General features: G+C 43.1%; 1 protein-coding gene across 7 annotated transcripts in view; it reads right to left on the reverse strand.

Moving 5' to 3' along the window:
- Nucleotides 1-21,492, reverse strand: part of dnm3a (dynamin 3a) — a 289,034-nt gene extending 267,542 nt beyond the window's left edge. For 3 of the 7 annotated variants that reach the window (XM_069937733.1, XM_069937731.1, XM_069937730.1), the window contains exon 1: nucleotides 20,921-21,476. In XM_069937733.1, coding sequence (XP_069793834.1) covers nucleotides 20,921-21,459 — 539 coding nt within the window. In that variant the 5' untranslated portion in view covers nucleotides 21,460-21,476. Of the gene's footprint in view, nucleotides 1-20,920 lie in introns of all 7 variants that reach the window. The other 4 variants (XM_069937732.1, XM_069937736.1, XM_069937734.1 and 1 more) reach the window with 4 other exon arrangements.
- Nucleotides 21,493-22,087: the final 595 nt, after the last annotated feature.

Raw genomic sequence — 22,087 nt, forward strand, 5'->3', positions numbered from 1 at the left:
AATAGAGGAATCTGGAAACACAGATACATAATTCCCTGAAAGTGGCATCACAGCTGGATAGGGTTATAAAGAGAGCTTTTAGTATATTGGCCTTCATAAATAAAAGTATTGAGTACAGGAGTTGGGATGTTATATTAAAATTGTATAAGACACTGGTGAAGGCAAATTTGGAGTATTGCGTGCAGGTTTGGTCACCTAACTATAGGAAAGAGATCAAGAAGATAGAAAGAGTGCAGAGAAGATTTACAAGGATGTTGCCCAGAATTCAGGAACTGAAGAGGGAAAAGTTAAACAGGTTAGGACTTTATTCCTTAGAGCATAGAGGAATGAGGGGAGATTTGATAGAAATATTTAAAATTATGAGGGGGGGGGGGGATAGACAGAGTAAACGTTGATAGACTTTTTCCACTGAGGGCAGATGAGATACAAACCAGAGGACATGGGTTAAGAGTAAAAGAGGAAAAGCTTAGGGGGAACATGGAGTGGAGGGGGGGGGGGGGACTTTTTCACACAGAGAAGGTAGTGGTATGGAATGAGTTGCCAGATGAAGTGGTGAATGTGGACTCAATTTTAACATTTAAGAGGAATTGTGACAGGTTCATGAATGGGAGAAGTATGGAAAGCTATGGACTGGGTGCAGGTCAGTGAGTCTAGGCAAAAGAAAATAAGATTCAGCACAGACTAGACTAGAAGGGCCAAAGAGCTCTGTTTCTGTGCTGTAATGTTTTAGTCATAAGTGGGGATATTCGCTGATGTTTTTACAACATGTATTTCCATTCACAATTCTCAACAAATTAATCAAGTTGCATCTTTACATGGCAAAACCTAAACTGATGTGGCAAGTAATATTGAACATATTCGACATTCTACCAGAGAAATTATGCCCTCTATTCTCTATCTGCCTAGACAAGTGCAATGTCAACAATTCTGAGAAAGGTTCATGACCAGTCAGAGCAGCTGATTTGACAGACATCCCAGTAACCACCCTGAACATTCCATTCATACCACCACTGCATAATAGCTATATCATCCATAAAATGCACTGTACTTATTCACACTGCCAACTCTTACATCACCTCTTAAACTCATGATCTATATCAGGGGCAAAAGCATCAAGCATATGACCACCATCTCCATATTCCCCACCAAGTCATACACCCACCCAGACTAGTAAATACATTTCTTGTCCTGCATTGTCTCTGGATCTAAATTCTGGAACTCTACCAAATATCACCATGAAACTACCTTCACCAGAAGGACTGTAGAAATTCCAGATGGCTTACCACCACTTTATAAAATCAATTTAGAGATGATCAATGAAGTAATGCTGCTGTACATGCACTCTTAAAGCAATAACAGAACACAAGGACTACCACATAGGATGCACAATGATCATATAATCATATAACAATTATGGCACAGAAACAGGCCAGTTTGGCCCTTCTAGTCCATGCTAAACACCTTCTCCCTCCTGGTCCCATTGACCTTCACCTATCCCATAATCCTACACACATCTCTATCCATTTACCTATTCAACTTTTCCTTAAATATTAAAATCAAACCTGCATCTATATCATTATATCTCTAAAAATGTGACTAGGCTTGAATTATACAACAGAACTAGTTGTACGGAAATATGGCAACAACAAGAGGTGGAGGAGAATTATCAAGAGAAGTCATGATTAAAGACAAAAAAGTTAATATAATTCAAGCAATTTCTAGAAGCAAATTCGTTCAACTACTTTGGAAAACTACTATTATAATAAGCAGTTTTTGCAGAAAAGAATTTGTATATCAAAATTATTGGCAAATAATGTTTTTAAAAGTTTTTATGAAGTTCAGCTATTTCTCTTCTCCCACAAACAACTTCAGAAAGCGTTTCTACTGATTGGTGCAAATTACCAAAATGAATCAAAATTCAATGCAATTTTTCCACAATTTTGTTTGTGTTGTCTGTAATTCAACCACTATTTTCATAGTGCTTCAGCCATCAAACTCGAGCTCAACTATTTAAGACAGAAATTAAAGAACAGCAAATGTCTCCAGTTCAGGCTACAATAATGCTGTAGATCTTTCTGACAATTAGTTTTCAGACCAAGGATAAATAATTTTGCATACACAGTAATAAGATGTAACAAGATGTAATCAAGTGTGGTGGTGGGGTTATGCTCTCCATTTCTTAAATTATATTGCTATAGGCCTGGTCAATTTCATCTAACATTTATACTTGGGCATGCATGTCTGTTTGTTTGTCTATTCTCCATGCAAATCAATATGGAACACTCTAGAAATGTCTAGAGGTTCAATAGGGGTAACATTTGATGCTGAATGTCATGACCACATTGAATTTAACCTTTATGGTCATATCAAGTTCAAAAAAAATTGAACTTGCACCAGGGATACCTAAATTAGTTACAGTGCTATGCATCAATGTACATTCAGAATAAAAACAAGTGGCCAAACCCAGTTCAATATGGGCCCAAAAAAGCGAAGCAACATTTGCAGAAGCTCTTCACAACCTCGTAGAGTTAGACAAAGGAGAAAGCAAGAGACAACAGAGGATCATCAGTCTTGACTCACTGTTGATGTTGTGTTTGAAAAATATATTTATGCAGAATTACCATAGTTTTTAGATATTTTGTTTCAACCCTGTTGTCAACAACAGTGTTTTATTTCCTGGGCAATGCTGGGTATCCTGCTAGTTGTTGAATATAATTATGTTCAAAACATTACTGTTAAAACATCATTCACCAACTGAGTGATCATCAGACCACAAGAATATGAAGCATTAATTAACATTTTTTGCATTAACAAAGCCTGTTATGAGAAGTTTCAAGTAGAATTCCAACATTTGTTTGTATGGGAATTTTTTTTAGAAAACATATCCAAACAGATTTAATATTCACGCAGAAACTTAAGGTCCTTTGATATCGGATTAACAACCGTGAAATCATGGGGCAAGTCGAAAACAACACTCATTTCTGACACAAAACAGAAACAACAAAGTCAACATTCTCGTGATCTAGCCCATCGGAAAACTCATTAAGATCACTGGAAATTATCTACATTCTTCATTGTGCTTAAAGCAACTTATGATATTTTCCAACAAAATGAATTCTGCTACAGCATAACCATTCTGCATGACAGAATATAGAGGTAATCCAAATACATGCAGCTGGCAAAAAGGCATGGTTAATGAAATAGAATGGATTTATGAAGAAAAAAAATTCTGGTCAAGTACCCTCTTGCAGCCGAGTATTTTTATCTAATTGTGGAAAAAAATTAAATGATAAATCAAAATTGGAGAAATTATAACTTTAAAAGACAATATTGTAAAATGGTATTGTGAACACCAATAAAACATAAAAAATATACAGGCATGGATTGTTCTAATTGTATACAAAAACATCAGATCAATCAGGCTTTGAGTAATACAAAGGGGAAAGGCCTCATAATCTGATACTTAAATAACTGAATCAATTCATAATCACAACTATATCAATTTCACCTCCAGTTAATCACTAAGCACCAGAATCAAACATTTACTTTCTCTTTCTACAGAGGCTACGCAACTGCCTGGGCCATTCAAGCATTATCTGTTTTCATTATAAATATTTCTCTGTTGTTTTATTTGACTAACAACCAAAAGGTGATCAAAATAAAGGGTATCACAATGTTGGACTAAAAATACAAAAAGGACCTATTACATGACTACTAATACAGATTTTGCTTGTGCTTTCTAGCTCCAAGATTAGTCAGAAACACAGCTTCAGAAAAGGTGTCAAAAAAGCGAGGTCCTTAATCAATAATCAATAATCAAACGCAAGGGCATCACACTATGGAAAGGATATTGAGAATATCTAGAAAGATGAAGGGAGAAACACTGAGTGCTTAAAATGGATTTGATATGTGTAGTTAAAATTATGAAAGGAAAAGACACTGACAGTCGTTTCATTTGTTTCAGGGGCCAAGAATAAAGGCCTATAATATACAGAAGATTACTGTATTTTCACTCATATAATGCGCACATACATTTAACATGCAGAAAATCAGAGTGTAAAAATATTTTCATATGACACCTACATGCATATCTTCATTGTGCTTAAGCAACTTATGATATTTTCCAACAAAATGAATTCTGCTACAGCATAACTATTCTGCATGACAGAATTATAGAGGTAATCCAAATACATGCAGCTGGCATAAAGGCATGGTTAAACCAGATTAACCACAGTTAATCTCCCACAATTAACATCCAATCAACTTCCCCCAGAGGTGTCAATTGCCCATTATATAGATGATATCTTGCTGCAACACATTAACATGCTTTGGAGAGGAATCAATTAAATAGACTGAAGAGAGATTTCTAGAGTTAAGAAGGATTTTAATTCTAATGTTGTCTCAAATCAGAGGCACTTGATATGTTAATCTCCTTCCTCAGGGATGAGTCTGGGCAATTAACATTGATAAGATGCAGTGCCCTGGCTAGAATGTCCTATTTATAGGAATACTATGGCATTCAGTACAGAGATATTCCCAAGATCAATATTTACCAGGCCCGCTATAAATCATATGCATTCTTTCATTGCTGTTATTATATTCTCAAGCTTGCTATAATATTCCCACGCTCACTAGAAATTGTACCTTTCCTGTGGCTGTTATAAATTGTGCACGTTCTTTCATTGCCACTATTATATTCTCATGCTCGCTATAATATTCCCACATTTGCTATAAATTATGCACACTCTTTCAATGCTGCTATTATATTCCCACACTTGCTATAAATTGCCAGTGCATCTTTCCTACAACCGCTTTCAATGTTGCTATAATATTCCCACGCTCGCTATAAATTGCCGGTTCGACTTTCCCACACCCACTATTAAATGAGCGCATTCTTTCAACATTTAAAATATTTTTGTATAGCGCGCACATGGATATAAGGCGTGGGGGGGGGGCAGGTGCCTGGTTTGTATAATACACATATAACGCACGCGTTATACAAGTAAAAATACGGTAAATACCAAGAACTCTATTAGAAAGCTCAACTAGCTGCACTCCACATCGAACATGCCTGTTGCTATTGATATCCAATGTACAAATTTTAAGCCTGTCTGCTATAAAATTCTCCAGAGCCCTGCACGCCCAAATATAGCAAATTCCAGCCTTTACGATTCTACAGTTCAATCTTCTCAGCAGATTACCAAACCCCAATTCTCCTATAGTGCGCCCCCAAAATAATTCCGCAATGCATTTTTTTTAATATTTCAATCTCTCAAATTTGGGCAGTATAGTCATGCAGCAGTTAACACCATTATCTCAACTCCAACAAGCAGGTTCGATGACTTTAGAAATTGTATGCTCTCCCTGTGACAACGTGGAGAATCCCAGCTGCTCCGATTTCCTACCATGTGCAAAAAACATGCTGTCAGGTAAGTTAAAGCACTATGGTAAATTGCCCCCACTGTAACTGGGCATCAGGAGGGGCAGAGAACAGGATTTGAAGATGTGAGAGAGAAAAACGCATTTGTCTCGATGAGTGCCTATTGGTCAGAGTTCATACAATCCGCCAAAGGGACCATTTCTATAGAACAATGGAACATTAAAGCACAGAAACACCTCTTTGGCTCTTCTTGTCTGTGCCGAACCATTTTTTTTTTTGCTTCATCCCATAGCCCTCCACACCTCTCACATCTGCACCTGACCAAATTCTTCTTAAATGTTAAAATTGAGCCTGGATTCACCACTTTGGCTGGCAGCTCATTCCACACTCCACACTGTGTGAAGAAGTTCTCCCTAAACTTTTCCCCTTTCACACTTAACCCATGTCCTCTGGTTTGTATTTCACCTACCCTCAGTGGAATAAGACTATCTACATTTACTCTGTCTTTGCCTCTCATAATTTTAAATACTTCTATCAAAAATCCCCTCATTCTTCTATGCTCCAGGGAATAAAGTCCCAACCTGCTTAACCTTTCCCTGCAACTCAGTTCCTGAAATCCAGGCAACATCCTAGTAAAGCTTCTCTGCACTCTTTCTACCTTAGTGATATCTTTCCCCTAGTTAGGTGACCAAAATTGCACACAATACTTCAAATATGCCCTCATCAATGTCATATACAACTTTACCAACTCCTATACCCAATACCCTATCCAATTGTGACGCCACTTTCAGGGAATTATGTATCTGTATTCCCAGATCCCTCTGTTCTACCGCACTCCTCAGTGCCCAACCATACTTTCTTGGTTTGTCCTTCCAAAATGCAACACCTCACACTTGTCTGCACTAAATTCCATCTGCCATTTTTCAGCCCATTTTTCCAGTTGGTTCAGATCCCTCTGCAAGCTTTGTCCACAACGCCTCCAATCTTAGCATCATCTGCAAACTTGCTGATCCAATTTAACACATTTATCGCTCAGATCATTGATATAGATGACAAACAACAATGTTCTAAGCACTGATCCCTGTGGCACACCACTAGTCACAGGCCTTCAGTCCAGTCTGGCAACCTCCTCAAAAAACTGTTATTGGTTAAATATGACCTACCATGCACAAAGCCATGTTGGCTAACCCTGATCAGTTTCCGGCTATCCAAATACTTGTATATCTGATCTCTTAGAACACTTTCCAATAATTACCTACTCCTCATGTCAGACACACCGGCCTATAATTTCCAGGGAATATCCTGTCAGGCCCTGAGGATTTATTCACCCTTATTTGCTTTAAGACAGCAAGCACTTCCTCCTCTTTAATCTGCATAGGTTATATGACATCACCGCTCGTTTTCATTACTTCCCACAACTCTGTGCCCGTTTCTTGAGCGAAAAACAAACATTTAAGATCTCTCTCATCTCTTTTGACTACATACAAACCTGACCACTCCAACCTTCAAGGGGACTAACTTTGTCCCTTGCTCTCCTTTTGCTCTTAATACAACTGTAGAAACCCATAGGATTTTCCTTCACATTGTCTGCCAACACAACCTCATGACTTATTTTAGCCTTCCTGATTTCTTTCTAATGGTTTTTCTTGCTTATTTTTATACACCTCAAGTACAGTGCAACTCCAATTATCTTAAAATCAAATTATCATAAATCCTTAGATATCTAAATTTTTTGGACTCAGAAGTGACATCTGTTCGGCTCCAAATTTATTCTTGGATAATTAAGGATTTTAGAAAAATTAGAAATCCTCATTTATCTGAAAAATTTCGAAGCCAAAACGACATCATTTTGCCTCCAAAAACTTTTTGATAAACGAGGAGATCCAAAACAATCAGCTATCTGAAATTTTTCGGAGTCAAACTGATATCGCAGGTTGAAAAAAATTTGTAATTTTGGAAAACCTCTGAGTAGAATTTCAAGTTTTTGGTGTTGAATTTATCTTATATTGTTCACGTTGTTTTTAGTGAGAAATAAACATTATTTCATGCTTTAAAAGCCTTCCCTTGATGTTGTTGTTTAGACACTGTTAGAAGTAATTTGCTGTTGCTACAGGGGTGTTTTTAAAAACATTACCATTTATCTGATAGGCCTGGTCCCAACCATTTTGGATAATCAGAGTTGTACTGTACCTCATTTATTCCATGTTGCCGATACCTTCTATACACCTCTCTCTTCTTCCAAACTAGATCCCCAATATTCCTTGAAAACCAGGGTTCCCCATGCCTCCTAAACTTGCCTTTAATTCTGACAGGAACATACAAACTCTATACTCTCAAAATTTGACCTTTGAAGGTCCTCCACTTGCCTCACACATCCATGCTTGAAAACCTCCTAATCCACAAATTCCAGAAGTTAAACACAAAAATCTGTAGACACTGTGGTTTAAGCAAAATCACATTGCTGGAGAAACTCAACAGGTCAAACAGTATCCTTCATGTATTCCATCCATTCTAGATCCTTTCTCATTTCCTCAAAATTTGCTTTTTTCCAATATAGAGTCTCAACCAAAGGCTCAGAGCTATCCTTCTCTATAATTAACTTGAAACTAATGGTATTATGATCACTGGACTCAAAATGTTCCCCTACACATACTTTGGTCACCTATCCTGTCTCGTTCCCTAATAGAGATTCAGTATTGCACTCTCTCTAGTTGGTCCCTCCATGTATTGATTTAACTTTCCTGAACATATTTGACAAACTCCAAGCCATCCAGCCCTTTTGCAATATGGGAGTTCCCAGTCAATATGTAGAAAATTAAAATCTCCTAATATTACAAACTTGACTGGAGATACCTTTGACCTGGCACCAGGGAGGCAACATACTATCCAGGATATTGGATCTCTTCCACTAAACCTCTTATCTGTTCCCTATCACTAGAGCTTGCCTCTTTCCCTCCCTTCCACTTTTAGCCACAGGACCAAACACCGTGCCAGAGACCTGACCATCATGACTTGTCCCTGGTTGATCATCCCCCCAACAGTATTCAAAATGGTATACTATTGAGGGAAACTGCCACAGGGACCCTGCACTGCCCGATTGTTCCTTTTCCTTTTCTTGACTGTCATCCATCTACTCCTGCCTCCTAGGTGTGATAGTATCCCTGTAACTTCTGTCTATCACCCACTCTACCTCCCAAATGACTCAGATAAAATCACAAGACATAGGAGCAGAAATCAGCTCTTCAGCCTATCGAGTCTGCTCCACCATTTAATCATGAGTTATCAATTTCCCCACTCAGGCCCACTGCCTGACCTCCTCTCCATCACCATGAATGCACTGGCTAATCAAAAACCTATCAATCTGTCTTAAATGCATACAATGACCTGGCCTCCATAATCATCTGCAGCAACAAATTCCACAGATTTACTATCTTCTGGCTGAAGAAATCCCTATGCATCTCTGTTCTAAGCAGATGCCCTCCAATACTGAAGTTGTGCCCTCTTGTTTTAGATTCTCCCACCATGGGAAACAACCTTTCTACATCTAATCTGTCCACACCTTTCAACATTCAAAATGTTTCAATGAGCTCATTTTCCTAAATTATTTTGTATACATGCCAAGAGCCATCAAACACTCTTCATATGATAAACTTTTCATTTCTTGAATCATCTATGTAAACCTTCTTTGAACCCTCTCCAATGTCAGCACATCCCTTCTTAAATGTGGAGCCCAAAACTGCTTACAATACTCCAAATGAGGTCTCTCCAATGCCTTATAAAACCTCAACATCTTATATTCTGCTCTTTAATTCTATTCCTCTTGAAATGAATGCCAGCATTGCATTTGCCTTCTTCTCCACAGTCTCAACATACAAGTTTACCTTCAGGCCATCCTGCACGAGATGGTCCCTTTGCATTCGGGTATTTTGAATTTTCCATTTAAAAATTAATCTGCCAAAGTGTACAACCATACATTTTCTGACATTATATTCCATTTGCCACTTCTCTGTCCATTCTCCCAAGTCCTTCTGCAGCCTCCACATTTCCTCTGCTCCTCCACCTACCTTCATTTCATCTGCAAACTTGGCCACAAAGCTATTAATTCCATAATCCAAATATTAATATACAATATAAAAAGAAGTGGGTGAAATGCGAAAGTCTGCAGATGCTGTGATTGTAGTAATAACACACTCGATGCTGTCGACCTCTGCCATCTCGAGTACTTCGACGTTAGGGATGTAAGCGCTCCAATGGATGTTGAGGATGGAGCGGAGACAACGCTGGTGGAAGCGTTCTAGGAGCCGTAGGTGGTGCCAGTAGAGGACCCATGATTCGGAGCTGAAGATCCAGCTGCGCTGGATGGGTCACGTCTCCAGAATGGAGGACCATCGCCTTCCCAAGATCGTGTTATATGGCGAGCTCTCCACTGGCCACCGTGACAGAGGTGCACCAAAGAAAAGGTACAAGGACTGCCTAAAGAAATCTCTTGGTGCCTGCCACATTGACCACCGCCAGTGGGCTGATAACGCCTCCAACCGTGCATCTTGGCGCCTCACAGTTTGGCGGGCAGCAACCTCCTTTGAAGAAGACCGCAGAGCCCACCTCACTGACAAAAGGCAAAGGAGGAAAAACCCAACACCCAACCCCAACCAACCAATTTTCCCCTGCAACCGCTGCAATCGTGTCTGCCTGTCCCGCATCGGACTTGTCAGCCACAAACGAGGCTGCAGCTGACGTGGACTTTTTACCCCCTCCATAAATCTTCGTCCGTGAAGCCAAGCCAAAGAAAAGAAGAAAGTAATAACACACCAAAATGCTGGAGGAACTCAGACAGTCTTTTCAGCACCTATAGGAGAAAAAGATATATTGTAATGGATTGTTTTGGAAAACAACAGATGAATAAATTCAGGTCTGGAGCTGCAGTCTGTTTGAGTGCAGAGTGCTGTTCTAAGAGGATCATGTGGTTTTCTCTGAGAGAGAGAGAGAGAGAGAGAGAGAAAATTCAGTTCTACAGTTCAGCAGCAGCAGCTGGGACTGGAACAGGACAAGCTGGCAAGCTTGTGGAAAACATCATTTTGAAGCCGGGTTGTGACTTCTTAGTTCAGCCTGGTCAAATCCCTTGTGGTCTATAAAAGAAGAGATGGCTGGCTGCATAATGTTTCACTTGAAATATGAGAAACAAAAAGGAACTCTGTGGAGACCTGAAAGAAAGAGTTGTCACCTGGAAAACCTTGATGGGGCAAGTTTATTCGGAAAGACACTAAAGTGGCTGATCAGAAGGAATCAGTTGCAGGTGTCCAACAAGCAACAAATCTCTCTCTGAAAACCGATAAGAACCTTCCTGAGTGGTAACCATTTACTTTTCAAGCACTAAAGCCTGGTGAAATTCATAAATATTAAATTCTGTGCACAGTACAAGAATTGCCTACAACCAGTGAACTTGAAGGAGTGAGAAATGAGATTGGACTGTGAATCAAAAAATTTTTCTGAACTTATACACACATTACATACATGTGCACTTAGAATTAGAGGGGGTTAAGTTAAAAGTAACAAGTTAAAGTTTGAGTAACCATTTGTCTTGGTGAATTTCTATTGCTGCTGGGTTTTGAGGTCTGGGCTCATAACAGGGGGAAAAGCTATTACCCAATCTGGGCATAAGGGCCCAAGTGCTGCAGTACCTCCTACTGTATGGCAGAAGGGAGAAAAGTTTACATGAGGTGTGTGTGGAGTCCTTCACAATGTTTATTGCCTTTCGCCTGCATTGAGTGTTGTATATGTCCTTCATGGTTGGAAGAGAGGCCCAGTGATCTTTTCTGCTGGATTCACTATCTTGTGGTCTGAAGTGGTACAGCTTCCAAACCAGGCTGTGACGCAGTTGCACAATATGCTCTCGATACATCCTCTAGAATGTAGTGATGATGGAGGGTGGGAGATGAACTTTCCTCAGCTTTCGGAGGATGAAGAGGCGCTGCTGGGCTTTCTTGGCTATGGAGCTTGTGTTAAGAGACCAGGTGAGATTCTCTGCCAAGTGCACTCCAAGGAACTTGATACTCTTGATGACCTCAAAGGTGGAGCTGTCAGTGATCAGCAGTCCATGGTCCCCCTAGGCTCTCTTGAGGCCAACAACCATCTCTTTTGTTTTTTATAGAGATATATACACACACACACACACAAGTCGTTGGCTCTGCACTGGTCCGTTAGTGACTGCACCTCATCTTTATATGCTGACTTGTCATTCATGATCAAGCCAACCATGGTCGTGACGTCAGTGAATTTGATGATGTGGTTCGAACTATGTTTGGTTGCACAGTCATGGGTCAGCAGAATGAACAGTAATGGACTCTGCCCGCAGCCCTGGGGGGCCTGGAGGTGCTGTAACCGATCTAGACTGCCTGAAGTCTTCGCAACAGGAAGTCAAGAATCCAATTGCAAAGGGAGGTGTTTAAACTCAGCAGGCTCAACTACCTTATCAGGTACTGTGGAATGATTGTGTTGAACAAAGCAATCTCCCATACTGCGTCCAGTCTCTCTGATCTCGAGACGACCAAAATGGGAGTACCGCATGCAGAAGAGGACCCCTTCAGATTCACAAGTGAAATGTTGAAAGGGCTGTTTGGGGCCCCAAATGGTGGTGAGGGAGGAGGTGCAGGCACAAGTGAGACATCTCCAGCAGTCACAGGGGTAGGTCCAAAGGGGATAATAGGTGGTGGGGAAGGAGGAGTGGACAAGGGAGTCATGGAGGGAGCGGTCCCTGTGGAAGGCAGAGAGGGGAATATGTCTAGTGGTGGAATCATGTAGTAGATGGCAGAAATGTCAGAGAAGGACATGTTGGATGAAGGCTGGTGAGGTTGTAGATGAGGACAAGAGGAATCCTGTCCTTGTTGCATGCAGGGGCAGAGGGGGCCAAGGCAAATTATCATGTATGGGAGGATATGCAGGTGAGCATCTAGTTGATCATGGTAAAAAGAAAGCCACTTTGTTTGAATGAGGATATCTCTGATGATCTGGTGTAGAAGTCCTCATCCTGGGTGTAGAATTTGTCAGGTGTGTCCGAGAAGGATTCCTGTCACAGTGTATGGAACTGCTGACTAGAGGAGGGGTGTACTGGATCCAATACAGGGTAATACAGGGTAATGAACCTGGTCAGGTGGCAGACCTCTTGGTTGATGAGGGAGCATAGCTATGGTCAAGGATAAAGCAGACAAAATGGAAAAGTGTTCAATTGGGGAAGGGATAATTATGAAGGGATGAGGCAAGAACTAGGGAGAGTAAATCTAGAACAGATGTTCACAGAAGAAAGCACAGAAGTAATGTGAAGGTTTTTTTAGGACTACTTGCACCAGGTTCAGGATATGTTTCCCCCACTGAAACAGGGAAGAAATGGTAGGAAAAGGACACCATGGTTGACAAAACTGGTGAGGCAGCTAGTTAAGAGGAAGAAGGAAACATACATTAGATTTAGGAAGCAGGAAACAGGAAGGGCTCATGAGAATTATGATAGCTCAAAGGGGACATGAGAAGGCCTTGGCAAGTAGGATTAAGGAGAATCCCAATGCATTCTGTGCACATGTGAAGAACAGAAGGATGACAAGCATAAAGGTGTGGCTACTCAAGGGTAAAGGAGGTAATGTGTGCCTGGAGGCAGAGGTCCTAAATAATACTTTACTTCAGTATTCACCAGAGAAAAGGACCTTGATCGGGGTGAGGATGGAATAGAACAGGCATGTGTGCAAGACGATGTTGATAATAAGGAAGATGAAGTGTTGGATCCTCAAAAACATCAACACTGATCAGTCCCCAAAGCCGGATGCGATATACCTTAGTGACTATGATCTTTGAGTCCTCTTCAGCCACAGGGGAGATGACAGAGGATTGGAGAATGGCAAATGCAGTCCCTTGTTTAAAAAAAGTAATAGGGAGAATCCTGGGAATTATGGACGGGTGAGTCTTGTCAGTGAGGTGTAAACTAATGTAGAGAATTCTTAAGGATAGGATCTATGAGCATTTGAAGAAGTACAAGAAGTAAAACATGGAAATCTCTAAAGTCCATGGTTAAATTAAAAGCACAATGCTGGAGAAATTTGAAGGAGAAGTACAGTCTACTCCTTGGCTTTGTGAAAGGAAGGTCGCGATTAACGAGTCTGAGTTTTTTTTGAGGAGGTTACAAACAAAAAGAAATTGATGAAGGTAGGGCAGTAGATGTGGTCTACATGGATTTTAGTAAAGCATATGACAAAGTCCCCATGGGAGACTTGTTCAGAAAATCACGAGGCATGGGATCCATATAAACTTGGCTGTGTGGATTCAGAATTGGCATTCCGATGGAAAGCATTATAGGTCACATCGGAAATAGGAAATTTGTGGAAGCTTGGGAGAGGGTACAGAGGAGATTTACCAGGATGTTGCCTGATTGGAAAATAAGTCTTATGGAGGCAAAGTTAGCAGAGCTGGAAATTTATTCTATGGAGTAAGGAATACGAGGAGACTTAGAGATCAAGAGCCTGAATACGCCTGAGATTGTCTCATCTCAGAAGTTAAGCAGGCTCGGGACTGGAGAGGAGACCACCTAAGAAAACAAGGTGCTGCTGTAGGTTTCTGTGAGGGGCACTGGACAAAGTGGTGAATCTCTGTCTGCCTTATGGTAGACAAAGGCTAAAGAATTTCATGCATGTTACATTTTAAATGTAGCATTATGTGACAATAATGGAACCTTTACAAGATTCTGAGAGGCATTAGGCTTCTTCGGGTGTATTCTCCGCTAAGAATGCACGTAAAGAAGAGGAAGAGGCCCTTTGACTTGCCATTCAGGTGGCAGCGCTAAAAGTGCAATGCTGGCTACCTGAAGGGACAGCTGCACCGGATGCGCATCTGAGCACTCTCCGGCTCCTGTCCCTTGGGATGTCAAGTTAGGATGGCTGTCTGTCAGCTGGGACAGCCAGTGCGGGCTATCAGCGCAGGAAAATCCCATGTGGAATGTCCCCTCACTGATTGCTCTGCCCCCCAGCGGGGGAGTATGGGGGCTGGAGCTGGGTATCAGCATTATTTTGGCCAGCTCCCTTCTCCCCTACCTACTGCTCTAGCCCTGCAGTCCCTGCACTGACAGCCCAGCCAGCTGCCCCTGCCCCGACGTCCTGTGCCAGGGGAAGGGGCATCTGGGAGAGGAGCTGTCAGGTACTCACCAGCTGATTGTCATCCCAAATGCAGCCGCTTTTAGGCGGCTTCATCCAGATGGCCGGGGAAGCCACTGTGCTGCGGCAATTATCCGGATCCCACCTCCTCCCTGGCCCTCACATTGGACATTTCAGACAGAGGGTGGGTGCAGTGCTAGAGCAATGGGTTGACAAACTCTGGCTACCCCTCGCCTTCTTCAGTAAGCACCTCCAGACACCAAAGCTCAAATACAGTGCTGTTGAACTGTTGACCTTGTACCTGGCGATATGGCATTTCTGCTACATGCTAGAGAGTTCACTGCCTAAACAGATCACAAACTGTTGACATAAGTGCTCAGCAAGGTCTGACCCGTGGTCAGAAAGACAACTCCATCGCTCCTACATATTGGAATTCACTACAGACATCTGCCGTGTCGCCGGCAAGGCCAACGTAGTAGTTGACACCCTGCCCAAGCCCACAATCGCCACAACTTCAGGAAGGATTGACATCGCCCAGTTTGCCAAGGACCAGAGGGAGGATGCAGGCGTCCAGGCATACCGGACGGCCATCACCACCTTGAAGGTCAGAGACTTCCGCCCCACAGGAGGAGAGCCGACCCTGCTGTGTGACATCTCCACTGGATCCCCAAGGTTGATCCTACCCACGACCTGGCAACAGCGAGTTTTCAACCAGATACATGGTTTAATTGCACCCCTCCATAAGGTCTTCTGTCCTCTTGCTCTCGGACAAGTTCGTGTGGCATGGGCTCCACTGAGACATTACCCTGTGGGCTCAAACCTGCTTATGGTGCCAGTGCGCCAAGGTGCACCTGATCACCAAAGCTCCCCTACTGACTTTCAAGCCAGATTCGAACACGTCCACATTGATATCGTCAGCCTCCTCTCAGTGAACCAGGTATGAGGTATCTGTTCACGACCAACAACAGATTCACTCGCTGGCCAGAGGTGATACCCATGGCTGTGTGTTACACAGAGATGTACACCCGGGCTTTCCTCACCATCTGGGTCGCGCGTTTCAGAATCACAACCCACATCACATCAGACCGAGGACCACAGTTCACCTCCTCCCTCTGGTCCAACCAGGTAAAATTCTGTGGCAGCCAGGTTCACCATATGACAGCCTACCATCCCAAAGCAAACGGACTGGTTGAACAGTTCCATCGCCACCTGAAGACTGCGTTGAAAGCCTGACTGACCAAGCCGAACTGGATGGACGAGCTCCCTTGGGTACTGCTCAGGATCTGCATAGCACCGAAGGAGGATCAACCGACATGAGATTTTATACAGCGCACCACTTACCATTCCAGAGGATCTACATTTCAACTCCCCCCCCCCCCAAACCACAGACCAGCACATTAGACATCCTGCACAGGCTGAGAGAGCAAGCGGGTAGACAACGCCCCCCCCCCCCCCACTGCCCATTGTCCAGACACGGCTCGCCACCCAGCCACTTTCCAGCAGATCTGCAGTCCAAATACTAAGTTTTCATACATAGAAAACAGCAAGGGACCCCCCTACAGTACTAGTATGAAGGCCCCTTTCAAGGTATGGCAGAGAGATAATGTGGTGTTCACATTGGACATTAGTGGCCGACAGGACAGATTCACAGCTGACTGCCTCAAAGTCTCACACCTGGATTCCACCCGGCCGGCCCCAGACCCCCAGGTCAAGTGCAGAGGTAGACCGCCCAGAGACTAAGTCAGACCGCTCAGGGAGCAGCAGCAGCAATTCTGAGGGGGTGGTGTAGCTGGCCAAGTGACCGCACAAGTAAACGGGCCGAATCACCGCAACACACAGCTGGTCCAAGATGGCGTGGGCTCCCCTTCACTGCCGAGGAGCCCGCGCCTAGCATCACATGTGGGCTAAGGAGCCCTCCACTTCCGCGTAGTGACCAGCCAGCTGGAGAATGACACCGCAATGCAACGATATCACTTCTGGAAGTCGGAGGGTACATCACCAGAAGTGAGTAGGCCAGCACAGACACATGGGGAATTCAAACCAGTAAAGTCAGTCTTTGTTTTACATTCACCTTGTGTGGACGTCTCTCTATTTGGTGGCGCTGCCACAGCAGAGGCTGCATTATAACGTTATATGTTGTACTATTATATTGCAATATATTGATGTTTCTGCTTTTACTATTCGGTTCTGTATTCTCTATTCTCCTCGTGTCTTGCTTACTTATAGTATGATAGTATGTTAACTCTTCTTCTTTGGCTTGGCTTCGCGGACGAAGATTTATGGAGGGGGTAAAAAGTCCACGTCAGCTGCAGGCTCGTTTGTGGCTGACCAGTCCGATGCGGGACAGGCAGACACGATTGCAGCGGTTGCAAGGGAAAATTGGTTGGTTGGGGTTGGGTGTTGGGTTTTTCCTCCTTTGCCTTTTGTCAGTGAGGTGGGCTCTGCGGTCTTCTTCAAAGGAGGCTGCTGCCCGCCAAACTGTGAGGCGCCAAGATGCACGGTTTGAGGCGTTATCAGCCCACTGGCGGTGGTCAATGTGGCAGGCACCAAGAGATTTCTTTAGGCAGTCCTTGTACCTTTTCTTTGGTGCACCTCTGTCACGGTGGCCAGTGGAGAGCTCGCCATATATGGCGAGTATGTTAACTAAAAAGAAAGAAAAGCTCATCATCACAAATGAGGGGACAGAAGCCAGTGAGAAAACAAGATTTTAAGGAGTTTCTCAGAGAAATAACTTCCTGTAAAGGAAGAAGAAAATTCTTATCATTTGCATATTTTCCCTACAAGATGATACTGTTGTAGATATGATATAAAACATGGTCATTCAAAAAAAAATGTCTCTGCCTTCCAGGAATGTCCTGGTGTAGCTGGAGAAGGAACGACAAGGCAATAGCTTTCATTCACCCAAATCACAATGGAATAGTCATGCAGCACAGAAACATATCTCTCAGCCCACTTCCTAAGCTGAACCATAAAAGTTTTCTCCTTGCCCTTAAAAATACTTCCTGAATCCTGAGTTACTTGTCTATTTTTTTTTATTTGAACTTCCTAGACTATTCTGGATTAGAAATTATATCATGGGAACAATGAATAGGTGAAGTAGCTAACAACAATACTGTCTGTGAATTTCAAATCACAACACTTCACTCATGTAGTTATTAGATTTTGATACAAGTTACTCATTGAACACATTACAAGATTAAATCTTGTGAGTAAAATTGCACTCTTTTAAATGTAAAGATCAATTTTGTCAAACAACTTTGCTGCCCCAGGAAGCAATTAGCAGTCATGATTTGAGTGCATCACAACTACTTCAAAAGCAACTTAAAGAGCAAAGGTGAAGGATAACTGAAGGGCATGTCAATAAAACATTGTTGCTCCAGAAAATTCCAAATTAAGAAAATCCTAAATATGTATGAATTGTTGACATGAGAGATTGCAAATGCTGAAATTTGGTGCCAAAGAACTGCTGGAGGAACTCAACACATCAGGCAGCGTCTGTGGAGTGAGTGACGGTCAAATTTTCGGCTCAAAACCCTGCATCAAGATCTTGAATTTTTGCTGACTGTGTTACTAATTGCACCTGTAAATATTTGATTTTGCTGACTCTTTAATACCAAATCTTATACCAGACGTAGGTTGGCCACAGCAAACCATCAAGTATTCAATCCTCATCATTTTACCTTTTTTTAAATTCTTATTCTATAATGTCCCATGTGAAAAGGTATTTTTTTTAAAAATAATGAAGATATGGAAAGAAAGTAAAAGCTCCAGACATTGAAGATCAATAGCACAACACCACTGACTTTTTTGTAGATTCTTCTTTCTTTTTCTTTTCTTTGGCTTGGCTTCGCGGACAAAGATTTATGGAGGGGTAAATGTCCACGTTTGTGGCTGACAAGTCCGATGCGGGACAGGCAGACACAGTTGCAGTGGAAAATTTGTTGGTTGGGGTTGGGTGTTGGGTTTTTCCTCCTTTGTCTTTTGTCAGTGAGGTGGGCTCTGCGGTCTTCTTCAAAGGAGGTTGCTGCCTGCCGAACTGTGAGGCGCCAAGATGCACGATTTGAGGCGATATCAGCCCACTGGCGGTGGTCAATGTGGCAGGCAACAAGAGATTTCTTTAGGCAGTCCTTGTACTTCTTCTTTGGTGAACCTCTGACACGATGGCCAGTGGAGAGCTCGCCATATAACACGATCTTGGGAAGGCGATGGTCCTCCATTCTGGAGACGTGACCTACCCAGCGCAGTTGGATCTTCAACAGCGTGGATTTGATGCTGTCGGCCTCTGCCATCTCAAGTACTTCGATGTTAGGGATGAAGTCGCTCCAATGAATGTTGAGGATGGAGCGGAGACAATGCTGGTGGAAGCGTTCTAGGAGCCGTAGGTGATGCCGGTAGAGGACCCATGATTCGGAGCCAAACAGGAGTGTGGGTATGACAAAAAAAAACAACCAACAAACAACTTTGTAGATTATATCAAAGGAATAACATTGATGTATGTTTATACACAACTGTGCTTCATTATAGAGGCTGCCTGGGTTACAAGAGATTTGACTTAAGAAAATCTGACTATTTTAATTTATAGCAAAATTTGCATAATGTTTCAAGACATGAAAGTTAGAGAATGGAAACATCTTCAGAAATTATAGCAAAGGATAGCAGTTAGTTAATTCAAAAGATGTCTTCAAAACAAAACTGTTTACATGTTATCTCCTGCAGTTATCAAACAGACAAAATCACCCACACTAAATTTCTTTGAAACTAACAAGGCAAATACATCCATTGACACTTGTAAAATCAAAACAATGCAACATCCATTCATATGTCAAAACAGTCGAAACTGGCACTGGATGTAAAGCATTATGATTCTGTGGGCACTGAAGATACAAAGAGGAAGACAATAAACAAGTAACTTGTTAAATTGAATCTTGCTGAAATTGGTTATTTCTTATTTTGGGAACAATTGTTTTAAGGTCAGTCCTCACAAACAAAACCCTTAATTAACCTGGTTGCACAATACCCATTCATTGCAAGCGAACTTCTTGTTTGAGAAGGGTCCACCAAATCATTCATTTCTTGCACAACTTTAATATGCATGTAGAGGACATCTACAATCAATGATTTCTTCAACTTTCCTCAAAAATCTAATGATAAATCCATGGACTGAATGATCTTAAACTTAAAACACATAAAACAAAGCAATGGAGACTTCAATTTTGTAAACAGGCCCTTCAGCCCATTAAGTCACAATGAACATCAGCCACCCATTTTATATGGATGCCAGAGTATAAAGATTTGTTGGCCTGCATTTCTTGCCACAATTTTCCCCACTGTGGTGCTCATCCAGCACTTTGTATTTGCAACTGTAGTTGGGATTTTTTTTTTGTAGGGGGTGGGGAAGAGGAGGTGGAGAAATTGTGTGAGACATGAAAGTCTGCAGATGCTTGATCACTGAAATGCTGGAGGAACTCAGCAGGTCTTGCAGCATCCATAGAAGATAGATAATATTGCTGATGTTTTGCGCCTAGCCACTTCCTCAAGGAATAAGCAAAGAATAACCAAAAGAACAGAAATGTTGGCTGGGGGGAAGGAGTCCAGACCAACGAAAGGTGTTAATTGGATACGATAAGAGGAGAGAATTGATTTTGGCTCTATGAAATGAGACATTGGAAAAAGGGGAAGAGACAGAGCTGGGGAAAGATGACAAAGGAAGAAGTGGGGATTAAATGAAAGCTAGAGAAGTCAATGTTAATGCCATCCAGTTGGAAGGTGCCCAGACAACAGTAGGTGTTGTTCCTCCAATTTGCGGGTGGTCTCAGTCTTGCAGTGCATGAGACCATGGACAAACACGTCAGCAAGGGAATGGGATGGGGAATTAAAATGAGTGACGACTGAGAGATCTCCCAAAGCCCAAGTGCTCAACAAAGCGTCCACAACGAGGAGGAAACCACAATGGGAGCACCCAGTTGCAGTAGATGACCCTAGCAGATTCACCAGTGAAATGTTTCATTTGGATGGACTTGTGTGCAGCACAATCCTGATGGTTTGGGGAAGAGCAAACGGCGCACTGCAAGACCCCACTATTAGGAGTGACAGGGGTAGCAAAGTGCGCACGGCAAGACCTTTTGTTTTAAGGGGGGGGGGGGCGAAGGGAGGTGCAAACTGCACCCAAGTTTTTTTGGTGGGTAATGTGGGGGAGAAGCAAAAGACGCACAGCAAAATTCCTCTGCTTTTGGGGTGACGAGAATGAACAAATCAGGCACATACCGATGCCTTCTTTCGGAGTGAGGAGGGCGTGTCGCAAACTCGGCACAGCAAGATCCCTGCACTGCGCACAGCACGATTCAATGAGCAAAATGCTGGGATGACCCCCATCCCCATCCCACCCCCGAGTTCCCAGCACGCTTACCCTCACCTGCCTACGAAACTCTCCAGCACCGAGCTCTTGCCGGCACTCTGTCCGCCCACCACCGCGATCTGCGGCAGGTCCAGCTGGCACCTCTGGCCGATGGCGGAGAAGGCGTCCTGAAGGCGGTTGACCAAGGGAATCAACTCCTCCATCCCCCGGTTGCCCATGGTGACCGGCCACCGGCGCCCACCGCCCGAAACAAAAACAAAACTCACAAGATAGACCGCCACCCCATCAGCCCAGCTCCCAACCGCGGGACAACGCCACGCCCGCCCCTCCCCAAGCCCAAAGAGCCGTCCCCCCTGCCGGCGCCGGGTTGCCGCTGTCTTCACTCCGCTTTTGGGCTGACACCCAACGGTCCGTCTCCGCGCAGTCGCACTCCGCCCGCCGCGGGGCTCGGCCCGTGACCCTGCACTCCGCCCGCCCCGGGGCCCGGCCCGTGGCCCTGCACTCGGCCCGTGGCCCTGCACTCCGCCCGCCGCGGGGCCCGCCCCGGGACCCTGCACTCCACCCGGCCCGTTGCTACAAACGCTGTTCTGTAGCATAAAACCACGAGGTTGCAATGCACAACTCACTTCTTGCCACTTTGCATAGTGTCACCACGCAGAAGAATCACAATATTCCCGTTATTTTACAAAATCTGTTATTTCTACACTTAAATCTGCACACCACCATCACCCCAGCTATTTTGCGCACTATAACCGTTTTAACGGGAAACAAAATATTATGCCAAAAACGTTGCCAATTAAAATCAAATGATCTGATAGCTTCTCCTGCCCCGTTTCTTTCAATAGAAGTCATCGTGTGTAGCCAGACTGTCTCATTGGTGTTTCTAACACCACAGATCATATGCAACAGCTCCATCTCCAGTCGGCTCTTATTTATTGGCAACTTCTTTAAATCTGCCTGCAACGCAGCCTGGTAGTTTCTAATCAGCTGCCTTGAGCCCACCATGACTGCACATGGACTTCGCCAGGCTAAATTAGTAGGATTATGAACGAAGGCAGTTTAACTCGCTCATTATCAGTCTTCACGACGTCTCAGGAGGACAATGAAGCAGATTATGTGGGACACCAATGAAAAGTAACCACTCTCTGTCAATTTCAAAATACTAAATTTACATTCAGTGTTCACATGCACGTGAAAGTTTTGAATTCGATTAGAATAACTGCT

The sequence above is a fragment of the Narcine bancroftii genome, chromosome 5 (assembly GCF_036971445.1).
Source record: "Narcine bancroftii isolate sNarBan1 chromosome 5, sNarBan1.hap1, whole genome shotgun sequence".
Classification (NCBI taxonomy): domain Eukaryota; kingdom Metazoa; phylum Chordata; class Chondrichthyes; order Torpediniformes; family Narcinidae; genus Narcine; species Narcine bancroftii.